At 39.5% G+C, this 23800-nt stretch overlaps 1 protein-coding gene across 1 annotated transcript in view; it reads right to left on the bottom strand.

Annotated features, from left to right (window-relative positions):
• LOC121317212 (death-associated protein kinase 1-like) overlaps positions 1 to 13453 on the bottom strand; it is a 76509-nt gene extending 63056 nt beyond the window's left edge. Inside the window, exons 1-2 of the mRNA XM_041252899.1 lie at positions 13244 to 13453; positions 12402 to 12576 (exon numbers count right to left, since the gene is read on the bottom strand). Coding sequence (XP_041108833.1) covers positions 12402 to 12463 — 62 coding nt within the window. The 5' untranslated portion in view covers positions 12464 to 12576; positions 13244 to 13453. The remainder of the gene's footprint in view (positions 1 to 12401; positions 12577 to 13243) is intronic.
• Between the last annotated feature and the right edge of the window lie 10347 nt (positions 13454 to 23800).

Below are 23800 nucleotides of genomic sequence, written 5' to 3'. Positions count from 1 at the left end.
GGGAGCTGCATGCCCTAAAGCTTGGTAGACAGTTCCAGAGAGTTGGGGCCATGAAGATAAAAGCGTGTGCTTAATAAAATGGATTTTAAAACCTTGGTTAGGGCAATTCTAAAATTGGTAATCAACTTCTTCCATGACATCCTTCATCCATCATCTATGATACATTCATTACCAATGTTACTTATGATTAATACAGTATTGTTTTTAAGGGCTCTGGCAGTGCAGAGAGACAGTGTGAGCAGAGATACCGTTTATCTATGCTTCCAGAAACACGACCCTGGAAATGTCAGGAAATGGAAACACTGCAATGTAAATTTCAGCAGCTATGCAAACAATGATGCAGGCACTAGCCAAAATATATAAATAGCTAAATGACTACATACTTTAGAAACCTGAAGAAATAATAATAATAATAATAATAAATAATAATAATAATAATAATAATAATAATAATAATAATAATAATAATTTTTAAAATCATTCTAGATAAAATAGTTAGAAGGGTTAAGTGGTTATTACCAAAAGGAATGGAAAGCATTTTAACTGTTCGGCCGAATGAGTTGATTTGTTGTAGGAATCACACACAGCAAATAGCTGAATTCAAGAATGACATTCATTACATTGTATGCATTTGATGGTACTGTCACCAAGCAACACTGGTAGCATTTGTTACCAAGATTTCAACTGCTCTGTTTTACTTCTAAAATGCAGATTTGTTTATAAAAATGTAGGTTACAATTCTTTGAAAACAAAGTTACTCTGTGTAAAAATTAATTTGGAAACTTGTGGTACCAAACCAACATTATTCAATAACTGACCTTCAAATGCCTAAGTGACACTGACCTTCCTGATGTTGTATAATTCTAAAATGATCAACACAAAGATTCTAAACCTAATGACCGTCACATAAAAGTTGCCACACTCGGGATCTAACCCTCAAATATTCATTTATACATAGTATATATTTTCAATAAAATACTTTTATAATTAAATTGTATTTGCCATGTTCTCGGTCAGGGAAATGGGAGATAAAAAAAAAACAAAAAACAAAAAAAACACAACACCAAAAAAACACAGTACTTGTTGTTAGCACTATTTCTTTGCTGCAAAATAACTACAATTTTACATATGCTTGTTCAAGTTCTTTAACACGCAAGCAGAGATGTAATCGTGCATCCTACTCAAATCCCTGTTGCCTTAGAAAACCTTTTTTCTGCAGCCTAGCATACAGATACATACTATAGAACAAATATGTATCCTTAGTTGAACTTAAAACCGGAACTGAGGGACAATACCAGTGTTCCCTCATTCTTTGCAGTGTAGTGAATCAGTTTGAGTTTTTTCTAAAACACATTATATATATATATATATATATATATATATATATATATATATATATATATATATATATATATAATTTGTGTGTGTGTGCAACTTAGCAAAAGTGCTTTTATTTTGCACAGTAAAAAAATAAAAGAATGCTTTATACAGCAATTCTGCTTAAAAAATGGCCAAGATGTATCCTGTTTCCTTATACATATAAAGTCTGTTTCCCTCACCTCACCACTCCACCATTTTTGTGGAAACACAACAGATGTGAATAAGTGCACCTGATTTATTGTGCCACCAGGAAAATGATAACGATTTCTCATAAATTACCCTGGCACAAAAAGCCTCTTTCACACTGGTGCAACCCGCGTCACAATCCCACGTAGTGTGATACCACATACCTGGGTCATACTTGGGCTGGCGGCGACCCGTCTGAGGATGTGGGTCAACATGCTTTGACCCGGGTCAACAGAGACAAAATGCATGATGGCCGTTCGTAACAAACAGCAATGCCTGAGTGAAGGTTTCACCTCCACAAGAAACATTTTTAAGAAACGTTTGCTCTAATCAACATTTGGGTCGATGACTCAATCCAGAGAAGCTTAGATGGACTCGTCAGTAACAAGCTGCTTCCGGGGCATTGCTCCGCATGTTGTGTATTTGCTTCTGTCACCCAGATAGACCCTGCTTCTTCAAAAAGCAGCAGGGTCATGAACTGGGTAGGGTTCGATGCGGGTAGAGCATGCCAGTGTGAAAGGGGCTTTAGAGAAATTATGACATCTGCTCATTTGAAGAATGTGCACCAAGATTTTCTGCATTAGTTAAAAGGGACATGATGTCTGTTACTGAAATCCTAAAGCGCAGGTAAAACCCAAATCCAATGTGAATCTGCCACTTCAAATTATAAATAAATATTCCCACTTCTCCCAGAGATATTTTGTATAACTGCTTTAATTGCATATTTACATTTTTTTTAAAACTTTTTTTTTTAAAGAACTACCTACGGTTGGCTTTCTGTCTCCTTTTGCTTATGCAACTATCAAAAGATGCAAAGACATGGCAAATGATTTGCCTAATGGTATAAAAAATGTTGCGTACATAATTTCGAAAGAACAAAGTTACACTGATGGAAGCATGAGACAAAACATTATTATTATTATTATTATTATTATTATTATTATTATTATTATTATTATTATTATTATTATTATCATCATCTATTTGTGTTTTTACATCAACATTTATGATGTATGATTGTGTTGTTTTGGATTTAACTAATAATGCCCCCCCCACCACCATGTTTAAGTTATAGTTTAGAGTTCTCTTTCAAATCGAAAATAGCCATCAACTAATGGGTATTGCTGTCAGGTGATAGGATTAATGCTAGCTTAATATAAAAGCTGCCTTTAGGCCTCCGTAGCTCTGATGTCAGCGCCCCGCCCCTCGGGTGCTGAATGACTATGCAGAGCGTAGGAAGCCCAGCCTCTTTTGCTTTCAGCTGCTGATCAGGATTGAGCGTAATCTAATTGTTGTTCTACAACGCTCTTATTATTAAAAAATAAAATTCAGTGTTTGTACCCTCCGTTGCCTTAATTGTGCACGGGAAGCTGGTGGCTGCCCCTTCCCCGGGTTTATCTCACTGAAAACCTAGTTACGTTTGCTGAGCGCGGTCCGCAATTCACCGGGCTCGGTTGAGTTTTGCACCCGCCTTTATCTCTCATATTCGGCGTGCCGACTGGCACTGCCCCTTTATTGCACTCGGATGAGTCGCTTATTAGAGTGTTCTCGCTCTTTTCAGCTTGCTGACTCTGAGTCTGTCTCGCTTACTATTACTATTTACTACTTTGAGAGCTTGTTGTTATTACCTGTATATTTTATTACTTGTACTAACATTTGCTTTTCTTTCTTTCAGAGAGAAACATGAGGTGTGTGTGTGTGTTGGCCGTGAGCCAGACGGAACACTACAGCAGCAATCTTTTTAGATCATAGCCTGCTAGACACTCAGCAGCGATCTTTATTAGACCATAGCCTGCTCCAGACACTAGCTGCACACAGAGTTTTTTCCCTGTGTGTTGGCTTAGATCTCCAAATCTAAATTTTAGTCTGATTTTCTGAGGGATTATTCCCCAAGTGTGTCTCAACACAACCTCGTAGCGACACACGCCCCTGTGCACTCCGTGCATGTAAGACACATCCGTGTCGTGCACACCTGTGCTCCGTGCACATCCGTGCCCGTGCACCCTGTGCATACACGTGCACTTCCGTGCTGGTACATCTATCCGCACACCTGTGGCTTGTGCGCTCTCCGTGCACATTGGTGCCCATGCGCCCATGCATCCAAGCACCCCGTGCACTCATCGGTGCACATCTGTTCTGTGCCCGTGCACTTATCATGTACATCGTGCGCATAACCGCTCTTGTGCCCTGTGCACATTTGTACCCACCGTGCAACACGGGCAAGTGCTGTGCGCTATGCCGGGTTTCCATGAATGCTGCTCTTATAGCCGAAAAATGCCCCCAGAGGACCCGCATGAATTCTGTGTTTCACGCCTGGGTCCAGAACATGCTGCTTTGGGTCTGTCTGAAAAAACATTCTGCGCTATCTGCAGGAAGTTCCAGAGGCGGGTCCTAAAGGCTAGAGCCAACAGGGCAGTGGGGTTGGGATCTCCTTCTAGCAGGGGATCTCATTGTGAGTCTGTTCCCCCTTCAGGTAGTACAGCATCATCTCCTGCCCACCTGCAACTATCCAGGTCACCCTCCCCATTTCTCAGGCGACGCTCTCGCTCACCTACCAGGAACGTGGGGCAGCATCAGCGCTCCCCTCCTAAGGAGCGTTCACCTCCCGTGTGGAAGCATGCGCACCCCAGGTCCCCTAGGTAGAGACATCCTAACGGGATCTTGGCCCTCATGGACCAGATTGGTCGTTTTATGGAGGTGGTGATGGGACAACAGTCACTCACGATGAGTATGTTGTCAGCCCCTGGCACAACGGCTGCATCGTTTCCCCAGCTGCCCGTTCCGACTGTTGAGCTTGAGCTTGAACCTGAGGCCACCTCAGACTATGAAGAGGACATCCTCTCTTTGCAGGCATCTGGTGACGATGACCTTGTGCAGGAGGGACCTTCTTGCAACTCGGTGGACGAGCTGTAACAGGAACCGGAGGTATCTCCAGGCCCAGCGTTTGAGGCTTTGGTTGAGTGAGCGGCTCAACGTCTACGGGTGGAATGGCCCAGAGACAAGGAGCCTCAGGCCTCCTGGTTCTCCTCTGTTAAGCCAGTACAGGACAGGACACTGCCCCCTTTCCCTGACTTCATCAGGGAGATCTTCCCCCCAGTGGACTCCGCCATTGCGGCCCTCGTACAGACACCAGGCATTGGACCAGCCAAGGACCTACAATGTCCTAACAGACAGTGTCGGACAACAGAGATGCACCTCAAGAAGGCGTATGCTGCTTGCTCCCAAGCTGCCCGGCTTTCCAATGTGTCGAGCATGCTCTCTGTTTATCAGGCCATCCTTATTAAGGAGCTCCCTGATATGGTCACCGCGGCTCACAGACAAGAGCTGAACCAGGTCTCTGAGGCAGTCACCAGACTGGCCCAACTCACAACCAGAGCGGAGGGCCGATGCCTCGCGGCGCTGGTGGTCACCAGACGGCAACTCTGGTTTTCCTAGGCTAGAGTTCAGGAGCAGGACAAGTCCTCTCTCCTAGATCACGGTAGGTCCCCTTCCACATTGAAGGTGTACCTGACAGCCATATCTGCTTGTCACATGCACATAGATGGGTTATCACCTGGAAACTATTTCCTGGCATCCCAATTTCTTAAGGGTGCGAGGATGATGCTTCCTCCCAGGACATCTAGCCTCCCCTCGTGGCGCCTTGATGTGGTGCTGGAAGCCCTTACAAAAGCCCCATTTGAGCCACTCCACACTGTGGATTTGAAGCTCATGTCCTTAAAGACTGCGTTTTTGCTGGCTATTGCTTCAGCAAAATGGGTGAGTGAGCTGCATGAGCTTTCAATGCACCCTTCTTGCCCTCTCTTCGCTGGAGACGGGTCTAGGGTCTCCGTGCGACCAAACTCTGCATTTTTGCCAAAAGTAACATCCGCGTTTCACGTGAACCAATCTGTGGAGTTGATGGCATTCCATCCTCCTCCCTTCTTTTCTCTGGAGGACCAAAGGTTGCACATGCTCTGCCCGGTGCAGTAATTGAGGTGCTATATTGACCGTACAAGGGGTGTCAGACACACTGAACAGTTGTTTGTGTGCTATGGTTCTAGGACGCTGGGTCAGCTATTGTCCAAACAGCGCCTGTCCCATTGGACAGTGGACACCATTGCTCTGGCTTATGAATCTGCTGGCCTTTCCCTTCCGGGGCAATTGAAGGCGCATTCTACCAGGGGTCTGGCAACATCTTGGGCCCTCTTTCGAGGTGTCCCTGTGTCTGAAATATGTGATGTGGCTAGCTGGGCTACGCCACACACTTTCATGAGGTTCTACAAACTGAATGTGCTGGATTCCTCTGCTCCACTCTTTGGAGCTTCGGTCTAGGACTCTATTACACCAGTGGAAAAGACCACTTAGTGCTAGTCTGGATTAGACTGCTGTACTCTTTGAGCACACTCTCCAGCGTTACCCATGTGGTAAGAGTATCCCGGTACGATATTGTACAGTTAAAGACCCTCTGTTCATAGAACAGTGTTAGGACATATGTCTTTTGAACCACACGCTGAGGCACTGTTCCGTGTATATTTTTTACAAGTAGACCGATCCTGTCCTACTGCCGCATGGTCTCCCTCGCGACTGCTTTGGTACACAGTATCCATTAGTTGATGGCTATTTTCGAATTGAAAGAGAACGTAAGATTACGGATGCAACCTTGGTTCTCTGAAAGAAAATAGCCATCAAGCAGCGAGGTCGCTTCAGTAGCCCTTGCTGCCTGAAGCAAGAGAGGCTGGGCTTCCTACGCTCTGCATAGTCATTCAGCACCCGAGGGGCGGGACACTGACGTCAGAGCTACGGAGGCCTAAAGGCAATTCTATATTAAGCTCAGCATAATCCTATCACTTGACTGCAATACCCACTAGTTGATGGCTATTTTCTCTTTCAGAGAACCAGGGTTGCATCCGCATCCTTACGTTATCACGCTATACTGTACTTACTAGACAAATTATTTTTACTCATCACAAGATGTGAAAGGTATAGTTTTACTACCACTTTGTTATATTTTTAACCAACAAATACAAAACTTAACAACTTTAATAAATCCATATTCTATATTCCTTGCCTATTTAGGCATTTGAAATACTTTTAGCTGAAAACAGAACTTTACACAACTCAGTGGATACAAACTAAGCAAACACAGAGACTTATTCAAGAGACCTACTTCATTTAGACTATAGACAGTCTTGGTAAGAGGCTTTTTAAATAATGAAAAACAGTTAACAAGTATGCTTGTTCCAGAGACTGTGAGCATAGCAGTGTGATTGAAAGGGTCTAGGAGTTTAACCCTGGGCTGCAATGCGATAGACAACGGCTGAGATTTTTATAGAATTGACTCAGAATTAATGTAAAAAAGCATGCTTTGGGTATATAAATAATGCAATTCCAAGGGATGTGGATTAAACCTCCTACTTACAGGACAAGAGCCAGGGTATCAAGGTTCACATTAAAAAATACACTTTGGTTTATCTTGGTTATCTTAAACTGATTTTAAGCCTGTGACCGGCTGGTTGGGGTAAGGAGACTCAGTCAGGAAGCGCAGATGGCCAAATAAAAAGAACAAACACAAAACACTATTAACAACAAGTTCTAAACACAAACTACACACCAATGAACCACTCACTCTCTCACAAACACTCACCAACCACTCCCTTTTATACAGGTGCTGCAGCTAATTGGGCAATTCGCACCTCATCAGCTGCAGCACCTTTCACACATTCCTCACACAAACTCACATCCACTCTAAACACCACAAAACAGACAGACAGGCTGCTCCCTGTCACAAAGCCATATTTTGAAAGCCAATTATCAGAGAAATTATGCAACAGTAACGGTACAGTGTCAATCCAGCAAGAAGCGAAACAGCATTAGTGATTAAAAGATTGTAGCCATCTGTAACCAGGCAATATTAATTAAAACTGGATGTGTGATAAGAAACTCCACTAAAGCTGCTTCACTAGATCTGTGATTAATATAAAACAAATGAACAATCTTCTGTAGAGAATGGAAGACGGGACTTTTCTTGCATGCTTACATTCCCATTAGACTTGGGTAAGTATAATTAATTGTACTAAAAAGATTACTTCATGATTGACAGCGTAAAGAGGGGGATAATATGAACTTGGTACAAATTACAGCTTTCATCCTGCGTGATGTATAAAAAGTACCTCAACAGGCACTAGAATATAGCTGTTTGTGAATCTGAAAGCAACCTACACACAGATTTCTGATGGAGGCCTGGGAGATTGAGAGATTCTTTCACAGTCAAATCACTAATTGTAATAATGTCATTTGCTATTCCTAATCTACATTAATGATTTAGATTCTGGTATAGTAAGCAAACTTGTTAAATTTGCAGACGACACAAAAATAGGAGGAGTGGCAAACACTGTTGCAGCAGCAAAGGTCATTCAAAATGATCTAGACAAGATTCAGAACTGGGCAGATACATGGCAAATGACATTTAATAGAGAAAAGTGAAGGTACTGCACGCAGGAAATAAAAATGTACATTATAAATATCATATGGGAGATATTGAAATTGGAGAAGGAATCTATGAAAAAGACCTAGGAGTTTTTGTTGACTCAGAAATGTCTTCATCTAGACAATGTGGGGAAGCTATAAAAAAGGCCAACAAGATGCTCGGATACATTGTGAAAAGTGTTGAATTTAAATCAAGGGAAGTAATGTTAAAACTGTACAATGCACTTGTAAGACCTCATCTTGAATATTGTGTGCAGTTCTGGTCACCTCGCTATAAAAAAGATATTGCTGCTCTAGAAAGAGTGCAAAGAAGAGCGACCAGAATTATTCCGGGCTTAAAAGGCATGTCATATGCAGACAGGCTAAAAGAATTGAATCTGTTCAGTCTTGAACAAAGAAGACTACGTGGCGACCTAATTCAAGCATTCAAAATTCTAAAAGGTATTGACAATGTCGACGCAAGGGACTTTTTCAGCCTGAAAAAAGAAACAAGGACCAGGGGTCACAAATGGAGTTTAGAAAAAGGGGCATTCAGAACAGAAAATAGGAGACACTTTTTTACACAGAGAATTGTGAGGGTCTGGAATCAACTCCCCAGTAATGTTGTTGAAGCTGAATCCTTCAAGAAGCTGCTTGATGAGATTTTGGGATCAATAAGCTACTAACAACCAAACGAGCAAGATGGGCCGAATGGCCTCCTCTCGTTTGTAAACTTTTATATGTTCTTTATTTATTTTAAAAAAAAAAACAAACAAACAAACAAAAAAACAGTTATGCCTTTTAAATATGGTTATTTGAGAGTTATGTAAAACAAAACAAAACAAAAAAATCAGTCAGTTAGTTCAAAGCGACTATATATAAAAAAAAAAAAAAACTTGACCAATAGCTATACGAAAATCAGCAGCAGCCGGCTTAAATGTTCTGGTAAAGCGGAAGCACAGTGCCTTTCACTTATAGAAGCACAGAAATTTGCATGTTACAAAACTTTACTGTAAATATATAAAATCACCTCTATTTATAACATCTATATACCATCAAATTAAATCTACACAGCTTAAAGATTAATACCAGGGTTAAAGGCTGCTTATCTGCAGTTTACTCAAATAAAATAAAAGACCTCTGTTGGCATTATACAATTTGTTTACAAAAAGGCCCATCACATTTTGGGCATGTCATTTGCATAACAAAAATTATAAACCTCAAAAGTTTTCTCTCACACCCAGGAAGCTCCATCAGTGGGACCTATTTCTTAAGCCCTTTTCACACTGGCATGCTCTACCCGGGTCAGGACCTGGTGTCATACAGGTCAGCTAAACAGCTTGTGTACCAATGCCCCACAACAGCTTGTTACTGACGTTTCAATTCAAGCTTCTGTGGATTGAACCATCGGCCCAGATGTCGATTAGAGCAAATGTTTCTTTATCTCTGCTGCAATCTGACTAATGGTGAGTCTCAATCAACAGAAATATGGCTAAGCAGAATAAACAAAAACGTTCTTTGCAAAAGTGAAACCTTCCCTCAGTCTTGGCTGTTTGTTACTATGTCGGCTTATAACGGCCGGGTCAAAGCATGTCGACCCACATCCTGACGTGGGTCGATGCGACCTGGTTTAACCTGGGTACGACCCAGGTACGTGGTTTCACACTACGTGGGATTGTGACCCGGGTAGCCAGAGCCTGGGTCGGGAACTAAGTAGGAGTGCCAGTGTGAAAGGCTATAGTAGCTAAAAGCTGGTACACTCTGAATCTTCTGCTGACGCTAAAATAACAGTGTAACAAATCGTACTTTTCCAACCTGGACAACTTCCAGAATGCTACGTCCTTATTGGTCAGAACTGTTTTGATAGAGCCTAATGTCTCTGAATAAGTGTATGTGGTGTGCTATGAATGATTAATGAGAATGGTACTGACTTTACTATTCTCATTGAGCTCTAAACCCTTACAGCATTGGACTTTCAACACTGTGTCCTACAAATAATGAATTCAGATGGGCAACCAAAATATATGCAAGCCAACATGGAAGTGTTGGTTCAGAGATGTTCCAAAATCAACAGTAATGGAAATATTTAACTAAACAATAAGGAAGGCTATGTAACAGGTAAAGATATATAGGGACCATTACCATTTACTACATCGAGAAAGCTTGATTCGTGAGGAACTATCAGGTGGAAGAGGCGGATGGTGCTCAGTTTGCAAAATTAAAATTATTTGTGTTATTTTATATATATATATATATATATATATATATATATATATATATATATATATATATATATATATATATACACACACACACACACACACATACATACACACACACACACATATATGTAGTATGTTTCAAACATATTCTATCATTGGATTTCTCTTACACAGTCTTGTACACTAGGTATTCAGTACATATTTTACTGAAGCACTACAACCGCAATAGGTACCCTCCCCCAGCACCACCATATAGAGTTGCTACATATAATGATTTGGTTGGATTTTAATACAACTTCTGTTTAAGTAATATGCACTACACAAATCAAAAGATCAAACTGTGCATGTGAGTAACATTTATAAAAAGAAAAAAAAAAAAACACAGTGCCCGAGTGTCGTCTGACAGACCTTTGAAGGTTTAAAACTATCTTCAAATTCCAAGCTATTGAATGAACCTTTGAAAACAGCCCTACTTTACAGTAATAGCCTAATCCACTAATTTTTTTAGCAACACTAACAAGAAATCTACATTTATGTTTGAATCCAACAAAATAAAAAACACATTTTTCATATTAGAAAAGCACTGATGCCAACCAATAAAATGACTACATTTTCTGAAGTCAAGTCCTCATTTACAGTCCAGGGATTTCACCCAAGTGTAAGTATTCTTCATGTATGGCTCAGCATTTAGGGGGGCCCAGCCCAGCGTACATTTCTTTTTTTTTCCTGAGGGGACCAGAATAATACCAGACATAAAAAAAAATATATCGATATATATATTTCTTATATTATATATTGTCTATTCCACTGGGATTAAAGAAAAAAGATATATATATATATATATATATATATATATATATATATATATATATATATAGTCTACTCCACTGGGATTAAAAAAAAAATGTAGCAAGGTAGTATTGGTGGACTGTCAATCAAAACACATATTCACAAATCACAGCTGACATCTTGAGGTGGGACGCAGAGCGGACAGTGCTAAGGTAATGTGACTGCCCCATTGGGAGATGCGATACTAAAGGCGTAATTTTGGGAGCCCGAACAGAACTGGACAATCTGATTTGGTGAAAAAAAATGGGGGGGGGGGGGGGGTCTATTTCACTGTCTTGCATCAGGGCCCAGTAAACCCTAGCACCGGCACTGTGGACAATAAACTATATGAGTTAAGGAGAGAAGCTCCAATACCCAACCGATAGTCATTTGAAATGATTGGCAAGTCTGCACACGACAGCTTACTCATACAGAGCTTACTCCATCACTGTCACTCAATAAGAAACCGTCCCCCATTTGACATTTTGGCGGTTGTCTTGCTCCCATGCTTCAAATATGTGACTGGCCCACAAATCGTCTGTCCTCAGAACTCTGACTGTGGAACTGCAGCTTGAGACACCTCCTACATAGCTAGGTGATAATGAGAACTCCGCAGCTATCAGTGAAACAGAAAAGCAGAATCCCTTGTTTGTTATTAAAAGCGATCACCTAGAACATTATAAAAAAGGCATGCAAACAGCATCAAGATGTTTTAACACATTGTTACAGCACCACCCATTATGAGACATTGGACATGCAGGGCCAACTAGCAGTGCTGCTTTAGAACAGGTTACACTGCTGCACAGTATTCATGCTCTGCATAATGCTTGTCCACTGATTTCAGAGAAACAGTGACTATTTCAAAGTTTCTTTTTTTTTTATCTAACTGAACGGGTCAAATATCTAGATTATAATGCAATGCACTATTTTGTTCCCTTTTTCACCTATGAATGTACTTTTTTTTAAACTATTGACAGATTTTTTTTTTTTTTTTCTTGTCACACCAACTATCTTAATGGGACATACATAATTTATATTTTAATGTTGTCAATTATGTGTCACTCATTAGGTAATTTATCCAAGGCAGTATATTTCATGAAATTGTGGCAAGTTTGTCACCAGTATAATTCCACTACTTATGTTCAGCTCGCTCTATCAGTCACTTTCAGTTTGAAGGACCAGCTTTCCATTAAGCCTGCTGAAAATCCACTTTACGCTCTACCTTCACAGTGAATATATTATAGTATTCGTTATTTTGATAATCGTATTCAAAGCACACACGCCCTGACAATGTGTTCCTAATATAAACCCTGCATACAAATAAACTCCCCAACCACGTACCTGCCGAGCTCCTCTCCAATTTCATAATAGTCTTCAACATTCTCTTGATTAAACACAGTCATGTTGAGAGCCGCTTTGCCAGTTCTTGGATTCCCAAATCAACAGCTCCCAGTTTCAACAGCCCACCTTTATCTCACTCTCGATGTGCTTTAACTGAATCCCACGCATATTTAATCTATGAAGGAAAGAGGTGTACACAGTGTGTTTAATACAAATACATTATGCAGGTGCTTTAAAAAACAACAACAAAAAAACACCGAATGAAGGTCATTTGAAATGATTTGCTACGAATACGTAATGTCAGAAGACACACCGCTACGCCTAAAAATAAGATAATCGTTCTTCCTCAGTCTCTAACACAACTGGCAGCACCCAGCACCCAGCCCCCCCTCTCCCTCTAGCTCTCATCCAGTGTAAACCAATACAAGGCAGTTCGGTCTACAGCTAACAAAGCTCACTTCTAGTAATATTTTCAATCATGTCGCTTGCTCTCCGGTACAGAATGTCAGTTGTCCATCTATTTGTAAACAGCATTCACCCAGACCAGGAAGCAAGCATTCCACAATAAAGCTTGCAGTTGCCTGGAGAGCAACGTGGAAAGAGTATTCTCTATAGCTCTTAAAAAAAAGGACTGAGCTGAATATTCATCCCTTTCGAAATAAATTCATAAAGCATCAACTCAGTCGGCAGACTGATACTACCAAAATTAATATCTGCAAAAGCAACAGGACAAATAAACAGCTTACAGATATTACAATAACTCCTCGCCGGCATTATCACTACCTTTAATTTTATGTTCAGAATAACCGAACATCGCTAGACAAGACCAAAAAAAAAAGTACCTTTGTTTGTTCCCAAACGCGGTGATTTTCCAGGTAAGGCAGAGTTGCCCAGAAGCCAGGGGTTCAAATGTGTAGTGTTTTAAGAAAACATTAAAAAAAAACCAATATTGCAGGAAATGGGAGGGTTGTAACAATGTCTGTGTATGTGTTGTGGCGTTCTAACTGCCTGTGTTTCAATGTGTTACACACAGTCCTGCTGGATAGTGTATTTCGGACACAAGGAGGCAGCACAGTGCGGTCACCCAGGAGAAATGCACAGTCAGCCAGCCAATAACAGAGCTCTCGCTTAAACGTCAGGAGAGGCAAGCCAAAGCGAGTTCTCTGGAAACCTCCCAACTCTGGGATTTCAGGTGAGTGAGCTGTAAAATGTCCAGTATGGCACGGGGGTTCACTGAGAAAATGGGAAGTTGGTTTGGCAGTAGCCTTAATAATGGAGAATTGTTTCAGTATTTCCCATTGCTACTTGTTTTTGCATAAACAGCTATATTTGCACAAAACTCTAAGTGCATTTTCACATTCACAGGAAATCAGACTCCCTTTGCCATCATATTTTGGTCCATCCCAACTACCGTACATAAAAAAGTAAACTATTCTGGGTTTAAATACAAAAAAAGAAGGACATTACAGGTGTGTCTAATTAAATTCACAATAAAACCTGGTCTATGTCAAAATCCACACAAATCCTATTCATCAATCCCGAAGAAGGACAAACTTGGACGCATATTTTGGTAGTTAGTACTTTTTTTTTTTTAATTGTGATGCAAATCAGAAGAGGAGAGGTGTTGCTAGACTGGTGTAAAGGTCCACAAGACCACAGAATTTCGTGTCTGAATGTCTGAATTGTTGCCATGTGTTGGTGGCTTTAGGTTAGACTGTTTATGTCACTCCCTTCTGCTTTAACACGAAGTGGAAAATATTACAAACCTGCAACTATAAGCCTTAGAACCAACGTTGTTTGGATTACAAGAAATAGTTTCTTCCAATAACAATGACGTTATGCATACAGCATAATTTAATGCATTTTTTTTATTGTAGTAATTCTTTTTAAAGCTAGTCCTAAAATGATGTTCATTTGTAAACTGTCTGTTTAAAAACAAACAAACAAAAACCTAGTTTAACCTTATGTGAACTCTGCTTGATTAGAAATGTAATTACCATAGAGACACACGTTCTATCTCCCTTGAAACATACTATACCATTACATTTTCAAGCTGTGTTATATTATTATAACATTTAAAAAACATTTTTAAACACAGTTTAAAAAAAAAAAAAAAAGTTTGACCATCTTAACAGGTGGGCATCACCTTTAGATGATTTAAAAGGGGATGTGATGCTACTATATATGGTCTTGTGAGATTTGTTTGTGCTTGTATGTAGCCCCTTCTTTAACCTTTTATTTATTTATTTTTTTACCCTGGTTTTCTCCCCAATTTGGAATGCCCAATTGTTATTTGTATCCCAGTTAACTGCTGCAACCCCCTGGCAACTCGGGAAATGGAGACTGGAACACAAGTCCTCCAAAATGTGCTCCTGCCAATCCATCATTTTTCTCAATGCGAGGCCACCAGACCTATAGTGCTGGAGGACAACACAGATCTGTTGGCTCCACTGTTGAACTGCAGGCACCCTATTGGCCACAGGAGTCGCTGGTGTGCAAGAAACCTTGGATTCCCCTGCCGACCTAAGCACTCCCTACCCGGGCAATTGTGCGCTGCCCCTTAGTAACCCCTGATCATGGTCAGCAGTGACATAGCCTGGATTCACACCTGCCATCTCATCCTGCACTCCACGTGGAGTGCCTTTACTGGATGCGCCACTTGGGAGCCCCCCTTTAACCTTTATAATGTATGGTTTACTGGTTTGTGGTCAACAGACCTAACAGGTTTCTACCCACCAGTCAGCTCAGCCACTGAAAGGAGGAAGACATTCATCAGGAATATTCAGGCTTTGTTTCCAAATAGATAAAATGTAAAGACTTATTTTCGATTCCTTTTACTTGTTTATGCACACACCTAGGTTTTCAGCACCATAAATAATACACATATTTAAATAAAAGATCTACTTCTAAAAATGATTTTGTTTCTGCTCTATAGTAACACATTTTGACATCATGATTTGCAACTTGATTTCTGACAAAGTTCAAATGTATCTTTTTGTGGTGTTGAGAATGAGCAGTTTGCAAGACTCCTTTTGTAAAGGATGGGCAGTCTTTTCAAAACAAAAGCTCTGTGGCTAGTGGAGGGAAGAGTGGTTACAGCTGTAACACACCATTCTAATGATCCACCATTCAGGGGGACTGCAGTTCTGCTGCACACTTTACTTGAACTTGATCTAACTTGCTGATATTGTTTATAATTACTGAAATCTTCTGAAAAAGTAGCTTGAAAGAAGACTCAATCTCCTTGACAGGCATTGCTTATGCTGGTATAGTAATTAATTTTAGAAACAGGAGCAGGCCATTTCTATGGACCCAGCAAGCCTGCATATTTTTGTTTTGTCTTCATGTCCTTTCACACCATGTATACTTGACTGTTGCTTCAATGGCTTCTGTTTGTATACAGTGTTTAGTATTTTTGTCAAAGAGTTCTGCCTGAAATACCTGTCTGTTCCTATTTAAATTATTTTTAGAATAATGTCTGGGTTACATCAGAGTTTTGCTCAATAATAATAATAACAATAATAAAAACTCCAAGTAGGTTACCTCCAGAGTTTTTTTTTTTTTTAAGCAAGAATAAACCACACTCCCTTAACATTTCCTCATAGCCTTGTTTCTTAATCCCCTGTAACATCTTGCTTTCCTTACGCAACATTCTATTAGTGGAATAAACATTATAAAGTCTGTAGTATATGGTGACTCTTGTACTGTATGTGCTTTACACAGTATTCTGGGTAAAGTCTCGTTCATTGCCTTATAAAACCACCTCTTGATTTGTTTTCTGTCCCTGTCCCTCTGCTACCACAGAACTTTGTTTTGCTCTTTTCATTTCAGCCATGCACCAGGCAGATGTTTTCAACAGTTTTTTTCACAATAACCCTCTAATCCTTTGCAGATCAGTAGGATGAACTGACACGTGTACTCCCTGTTTCGGTTTCTTGTTCCCAAACTAATTATTTTCCATGAACTGCATTTCACACCTACTGGCAACAGGTTAAACCTGAAAGATCCACATTTGTACTGGTCCAACTGACTTATGCATACTGCATTGTATTTTCACTATATATATATATGTATATATATATAATTTGAGGAAGAGGGGGTAACCTCTTCCTCCAGCAGCTCATGCTTTACCAACTTCAGTCTGCTTATAAAGGTTTTATTTGTTGTATATGTAAGCAATAAGACACTCCAGGGTGTTGGTTCTGCTGGAATAACCATACTTATGGGCCCCTGGGCGTGCGCTTATTCTAACACAACCAACACCCTGGAGTGTCTTATTCCGCTTATAAAATGGATTACTAGTTTTTAGAAATAAACATACAGACACATATTTATTTAAAAATGAATATAGGTTTATTTTTTCCTAAATATTTTACTATGCTAGGAAAAATAGTTGCCTGATAAATCTGGCCCATTATACTAAACCTTGCATGTAAACAAAAACAGAATATTTGGCTCGGCCAAATTTTTATCATTATATGAGTGTAGATGTTAAAACTTCATGCTGATTTGAACTCTGCTCTGGCCAAGATAAGCACCAATTTAGGCGTAGCTTTACAGTAAACTAATGTGATCTGCATCTCCATCCATTTGCATTTCCTTCCTTCTGATGATGTAGATATTGCCTGGTATTGATCGCTGAAGTGTAGTGCTGGCTCCAGGGATCAGCTTATTTTGCCTCCCCAGCGCAATAGCACACAACGGCTGCGATGCTGGCTCCGGAGATCAACCCAGTGTGGTCTCCCCAGCGCATCAGCATGACAACCGTCTGGATTGAGCTAAGTAGGGTACATCTCTGGGGTCTTCAAGTGGGTGCCTTCCATCGTATGTGTTTCGTTGACTAGCCCACAACACCTCAAGAGGGCTTGACGGTGATTCTGGCAACCCAGCATCACCCCCCTCTGTCCTTCACTCAACTCAATCCAGCTTACTTCTCAGTACATCAGCATTTCTTTATTTCTATTGTGCTTGAGATCCCCAACCAGAATCTTTCCGTCTCAACCACAGCCAGTTGCTGCTCCTCACTGCTGCTTCAGATAAGTTCTTCACTGTGCGACGCAAATCTTGAATCCGACGTCTCTGAGAAACAGGGTTGTAGAGGGTGCTACAAATCCTCGACAACCCACCTCCACTGGGTAAACCTGGACTCTCCATCCTCGCTGTTCCTCTTGAGTGGCTAGTTGAGCATCCTGAAGCTTCTTCCTCTCATACACCTCATCAACAGCATCCTCCCATGGCTGTTAATTCTACCAGGTGAACAGGGTGTGCTGATCCAGATCACAAGACAATATCTGGTTGAAGGTTAGTGGTGGCAATCTCAGGTGGAAAAATAAGCCGTTGACCAACATCTGCCAGTAATTTCCAGTCCCTAGCGGCTTTCAGTTGTCCTGGGCGAGGCTTGGTTTTAACACCTTTTCTTTGCAGTTGCTGTCCTAATCAGAGGGATGTTGTCTTTTGTGCGTAATGTTTTGACGGAACTGGTGGCAACTTATTGGTCAGGTTACACTTGTCTTCCAATGCTAAGGCCAAACATCGCAGCACCTGGTCATGGCACCAACAAGTTGTTTCAAGTTGTAGATGCAAATAGCTGAAACATGATGCCCAAAGTATTATTATTATTATTATTATTATTATTATTATTATTATTATTATTATTATTATTATTGCTGTTGGCTGCCTTTTTTCATCTGGCATCATAGCTCCTTTAAAATCTTTTATAATTTCTGCTTTAAGCCTCCATGTCTGTAACATCTGGAGGAAAACCTGGTTGACAATGTTATGAGTAAAAATTGATCTTGGTTTACTTTTAACATATTCATGCATTATGGGCTTCATATAACCCAATGGGGTGAATCTGTAGAATTAGTTATGCTTATGTTTTATGCATGTGCATTGACCACTAAAACTAAACCCTTTTTTTGAATAGTCTATAGCAAAGGTACCATCAGTGTATTTATCAGTGTATTACACAAGAAGAGAAGCAGTCACAGTCAATAGAAGGACCTGTAATGTTAATAAAGCCAACAAGGTAAGAAAATAGGTTAGCGCTCCCTTAACTTGTAGACTAAATGAAATTGTTTATATATAAGTAAAAATCTAGAATGGTTTATATAATTTACTCTAAAGCATGGTGTCAGCAGCCTACAGATAGTTCTTATCCTGGCTAAATGTGGTTATAATAAAACATTGATAAAGGATTACTGAACTATTCTCTTATGAATAAATCACTGAAGTCACAATTATACTGAATCATGAGCAGGAGATTCAGCCTCTGCCAATGCTAACTCCTTGGGATTTGCTGCAAATATCCCACAAAGTATTGCAAACAGCTTTGGATGGGTTAGCAATATACTGTATAATCTTGTTTCCTTATTCACAAAGAGCATCCTGAGCTCAGACACTGAATATGCACAGGTCAGAATGGGAGGAAGGTAGTGTTCCATAATTTAAACAGGAGATTAGTGATAATAGATGACTAGGCACAAGTGGTGTCTAAGATGTCAAGAACCCTTGCAAGCTCTTTATCCGAGTATACATGAACATTTCAGCACAGGGTTACACTGCCTTTTCTAATGTGAGTATTTCAAGTCTTTAGTTGGTTGATTTAAACACAAATGCAGTAATTTCTTGGTATGAGGTTGGTTTCATATGGATACCCACTTTAGAAAATACTTGGAGAATGCAAAGCATTAGGGCACAGCCATTCAATCTAAAGGTCCTTATTCTCAATCAATACCTCTGTTTCTTTTTAACATAAATAGCAGCATAGTTAAATACTGTAAGCCTTTTACTGTGTATTAAATAATAAACAGCTTACATGTTTGTTCTCTCACCTTGACGTTTGCAATGACTGAGTGTTTTTTATTGCAATTACTCAAATACCGTTTGATTTGCTTAGATGATGTTGGCTTTTACTTCTCTAAAGACACTTTCACTGATCTAGGAGCAGCTCCTGTGAAAGTACTTTTAACACAGCCATGTATACACACACACACACACACACACACACACACACGCACACACAAACTGTATTTGTGTACAGGTGAACACAATAAAAACTCACAATGATTTACTGTAATTGGAAAGTAAATGAGAAAAAGAAATTACATTTCGAATTACTTACTCTAACTAGACATTCAGTTCAACCACAGGGGAACAATTGACATAGTATTACTCTATACAATAAATACTCTTCAAAGTGTGGGTGATCTCAGAGCACTTGACACCAGATGAATCGATATCCTTCATGGATGCATGTTTGTTTGGCTGTTCGTCTCTATAGAAGCTTGTGTCATATAACTTATGAATGACACTGGGTTGATTGGTGGAATGAAACAAGAGCAATTGCATATTGAGTTATAAATGTACTCCCTCCCCCCAAAAATACCCCAAACTGTCAGCTGCTATTAACACATCTATTTGCCTTGTACTAGACTAACATCTCTAAATACAATAAGCTGGTTTACTATGTTAAGGACAGTATTTAGATCCGCTTCTGTTCATTTGTAGCAAGCAAGGATATGCCTTTGTGGGGAATAGGGTACAAATAAAATAAATACATAATAATAATTGATGCATTCCTGAGTACAACAATTAGAAATGGCCAATGACTAAACTTACAACAGTGTATTTTTTATATTTTATAAACATATGGTTCAAAACTCCTGCTGTGCTGTGCACAGCTTTTTAGGACTAATCAGAATTATGACTGTCTGGCCTGCAACTTTCCCAGTCTTGGCTGAACTCCCCACAGTTCATATTTTCATGGTTATGCTTTACATGCATTATCTAGTAGCGAAGGCCAGATTTGTCAAGATTGTTTCTCCAAAGAGCATTTTTGAATATTTTTTTTAAAGAAAGGAAAATACTGGTCAATGTTATACAACTATAAACATACCATTCAAATTTTTAATCAATTAAATCAAATCTGTCTGTTTTTCTGTTAATCAAATGTGTCTTTAGTTATGTGTTACAAGTTTGCCACATTGAGGGACCCTCTATCTAAAGGAAAATAAATACACACAGGGTTTGATAAATCTGCCGTTCATCAACTTGAAGGGTTAAATGCTACTGTTGAACTTCTACCTGAAGTTGTTCATTTGTATTGGTGTGCTTTGCTTTGTAATAGAACCTATGAAGATGCTCATGTTATTCACTTAACTAATTCAATACAATGTGGATAAAGTGTATAGTTTGCAGAAGCAGTAGGCTTTTGATCCAGTGTAAAATTGGCCTCATTTTGAAAAAGGAAGCAGTAAAGGTAGGTTATAGGTTAGTTACTTTTACAGTAAACTTTAATAAGGACCATTAGTACGGACACAATTCACAAACTCCTACTGTACTGATGGTGACCTCTACAGGATGTTTTTTGTGTTTCAAAGCAAGTTACTCAGGACATAACATATAGACTGCACACCAGTAATTCATTGAAGGGTGTAGGATATTTTAGCAAATAGCTTATTTTTACCAACAAAAAAAACAAAGAAAGAACCTATTTAACAGATCTTGAATATTAATTTGTTTAAATACCCTGAACAAGTCCAACAGACTTTCAGTATATTTCACCTTCAATTGTTTTTCTAACGCAGTAAACCCAGGAAGATTTCAAACATGTCTCTTAGGAATTCCACATGCATGCTCATGAGAAATGAAGGGTGCTCATTCACTGTCCCATCCGGCACTGATTCTACTCTGTGAGTGGTGGGGTTGGCATTATGGAAGTGTTGCAGTGCAGCGTGTAATTCTATTACATGTCAAATTGTGCATGGAAGTTTTCCAGTCCCTCAATTGATTTGAAATCCCATGTGATGATTTTTTTTTTTAAAGAATCTCATTTGCTATGCTTAAAGAAAAAAACAGCCAGTACTGAAAACTGTGAAGGAAAACTCTATTACACCTTGAAAGGGCACGATAGCCAGTGTCTGATGGGTCGGACCACTAGTTGGAAATCAAGGACCATTGTGAAATGACAAAGAGAAGTCAACAACTGGTGACTGCTATGATCAATAATACCAGCCTTAAACCAAAATGAACTCATACAGCAGGTTACTGATCATAATAATGGATGAATAACTGTTTAAAACACAAGAAACAATGAGGTCATGTAATGAGTGGGGTGTCACATGGGTTGGTACTGGTACCTCCGCTCTTTCTTATCTACATAAGTGATCTACACAGGGATAATAAGCAAGCTTGTAAAATATGCAGACAACACAAAGCTTAGTGAGTGTCTGGCACATGTGTGGTGGCCCAGGGAATCTGGAACAGGGAAGAAACAAGGCAAATTGAATTTCATGAGTGTAGAACGCTGCTCAGGGGTGCTGGAACTAGGGGTGCTGGGGGTGCGGCTTTGCATGGCATCCGTCATATACAGGGGTTACAGTTTTGTTCAATGGCTTTCAGCACCCCCATTTTAGAAACTGTTCCAGTGCCACTGATGTCCCTGACAAAAACACACAGTTAAAATACCAAATGGGTACCAAATTTGAACAAGCCTTCTATGAGAAACACCTTGCTGCTGTAGGAGAATCATTGTTGACAGCAAGCAGGCACATGAGTAGAGGCGACTAGAAAAGTCAGCAGAATCATTGGCTCTATAAGCAGAAGTGTAGAGCAGCAACCATGGGAGGTTATGAGGACTTTGTAAAAAGCACTGAGCTTACAGAAGTGTTCTCACCTTACAAAAAAGACATTGCAACTCTGGAGAAAGTACAGCGCAGAGCACTAGAATAAACACAGGGCTGAGAAGGACGAGTTATAATCTAAAAATAATAATTTACTGGAAATCCAATAGAAGTGAAGATACTAGGTGGTGTTAGTCTGGAGTTATGCTATGCAAGAGGGATAGAATTTCATTCCAATGGCACTTTTCAAATTGTGAGTGTCAGTGTGGCTTACAGTTGTATACTGACACAGAAATTGAAGTTGATGGGCACTGTTCCATGAGTATCCCCTATAGGTCCCATAGCAACTGCAATCTTCAAAAATAATCTTGTGTTGTGCCCATTTTAAAAAATATGACTTTTAAATGTAAAATAGCTGTTTGAAAAAAAAAAAAAAAAAAAAACATCGTTATGATTTGGTAATGTTTGTCTTCCTGAACTATCGCTGAATTGTGATATGTAATTTAAAATCTATTGCTGTGGTAGAGGCAGGAATTAAACTGTTTAGAATGTCAAAGGGACAAGCAGTTTTCAACAAGCAAGGAGCAATGATTGTGTAATTCCAGCTTCCTTTGGGTAATAGTGTGTACTCAGGTAATACCATTACTATATTATAATACCTGACTACAAGAAGTGACCTCAGCCTTCCAGTCTGGTTAGGTCAGAAGTGAAATCTCAAAACCTTATAATGTTACATTTAGAGTTTCACAAATACTTAACTTCTTTTTTTTATGTTCTTTGATGTAGTAAAACTGTGATGGGCTACAATACTAGATTTTTTATCTTCATTACCAATAAACACATAAAAAAATAAAATAACTGCAAATCCTTTCAAAACCACTTGATGGTGGTAGTGTGTAACAATTGTACACTGCTGGGCTGATTGGCGATGGAAATTCTGTTTTCCCAAAGAGTTGTAATCAAAAAGGTTTTTTATGTGTTGAAAAATTTAATTAATTAATAGCCCGGACTGGTACAGGTTAATATGGTAATATACATATATAGAAGTTACTGTATATTGTCTTCTAAATCAAACTTCTATGTCAGAAATGTTTTTACAATCAATAGAATTGAACAGAGTAGCATCAGCAATCAGACCTTCCTTATCTACAAACAATTTTGACCAAACAAATACAATTTTAAACTAGAGACAGATGATAACTCAGTTAATATACAGGAAGTCATCACCCTTTGCCTTATTGGTGAAGACAAAGGAAACTGAAAACAATACCTGCTTTGTATTGTTGTGTTTCCTTACTATAGAACAATGCCAACCAACTCACATAATTCTTCTTTCAGTTTTCAATTAATGTAATTTGCACTTGATGTCTTTCTTCATGGTGGTGCAAAGACAAGTGGCAGATGTTTACACATGCCTTGTACAGTTCACAGGTCAATGCTATTCAATGTTCAAGTCTAGTTGCGACGGCAGGGATTTGGTGTGATTTACAGTGAATGGTGATCCTCCCCCATGTAAAATGAATACAACTGCACCTGAGGATCCACAGTTTCAATGCAGTGGATCATGCAGTTCTGTTTCTTTAGATGCACCCGAACTAGGTTATCTCACTTGGAGAGCGACATTTGAAATAACCTAGGAAGTGGCACAGTAACATACTACCTGAAAGTAAGACATGTTTTTTTAAATCATTCACTGCCATAGCAAAAAAAAAAAAAGAAAAAAAAAATGCAGTTCAGTTTGTCGCTGTTTAAAAATCATCGTACAAATGTTATTAT

The sequence above is a fragment of the Polyodon spathula genome, chromosome 1, assembly GCF_017654505.1.
Source record: "Polyodon spathula isolate WHYD16114869_AA chromosome 1, ASM1765450v1, whole genome shotgun sequence".
Lineage (NCBI taxonomy): Eukaryota > Metazoa > Chordata > Actinopteri > Acipenseriformes > Polyodontidae > Polyodon > Polyodon spathula.
This window is presented reverse-complemented; position numbering and strand designations above follow the sequence as displayed.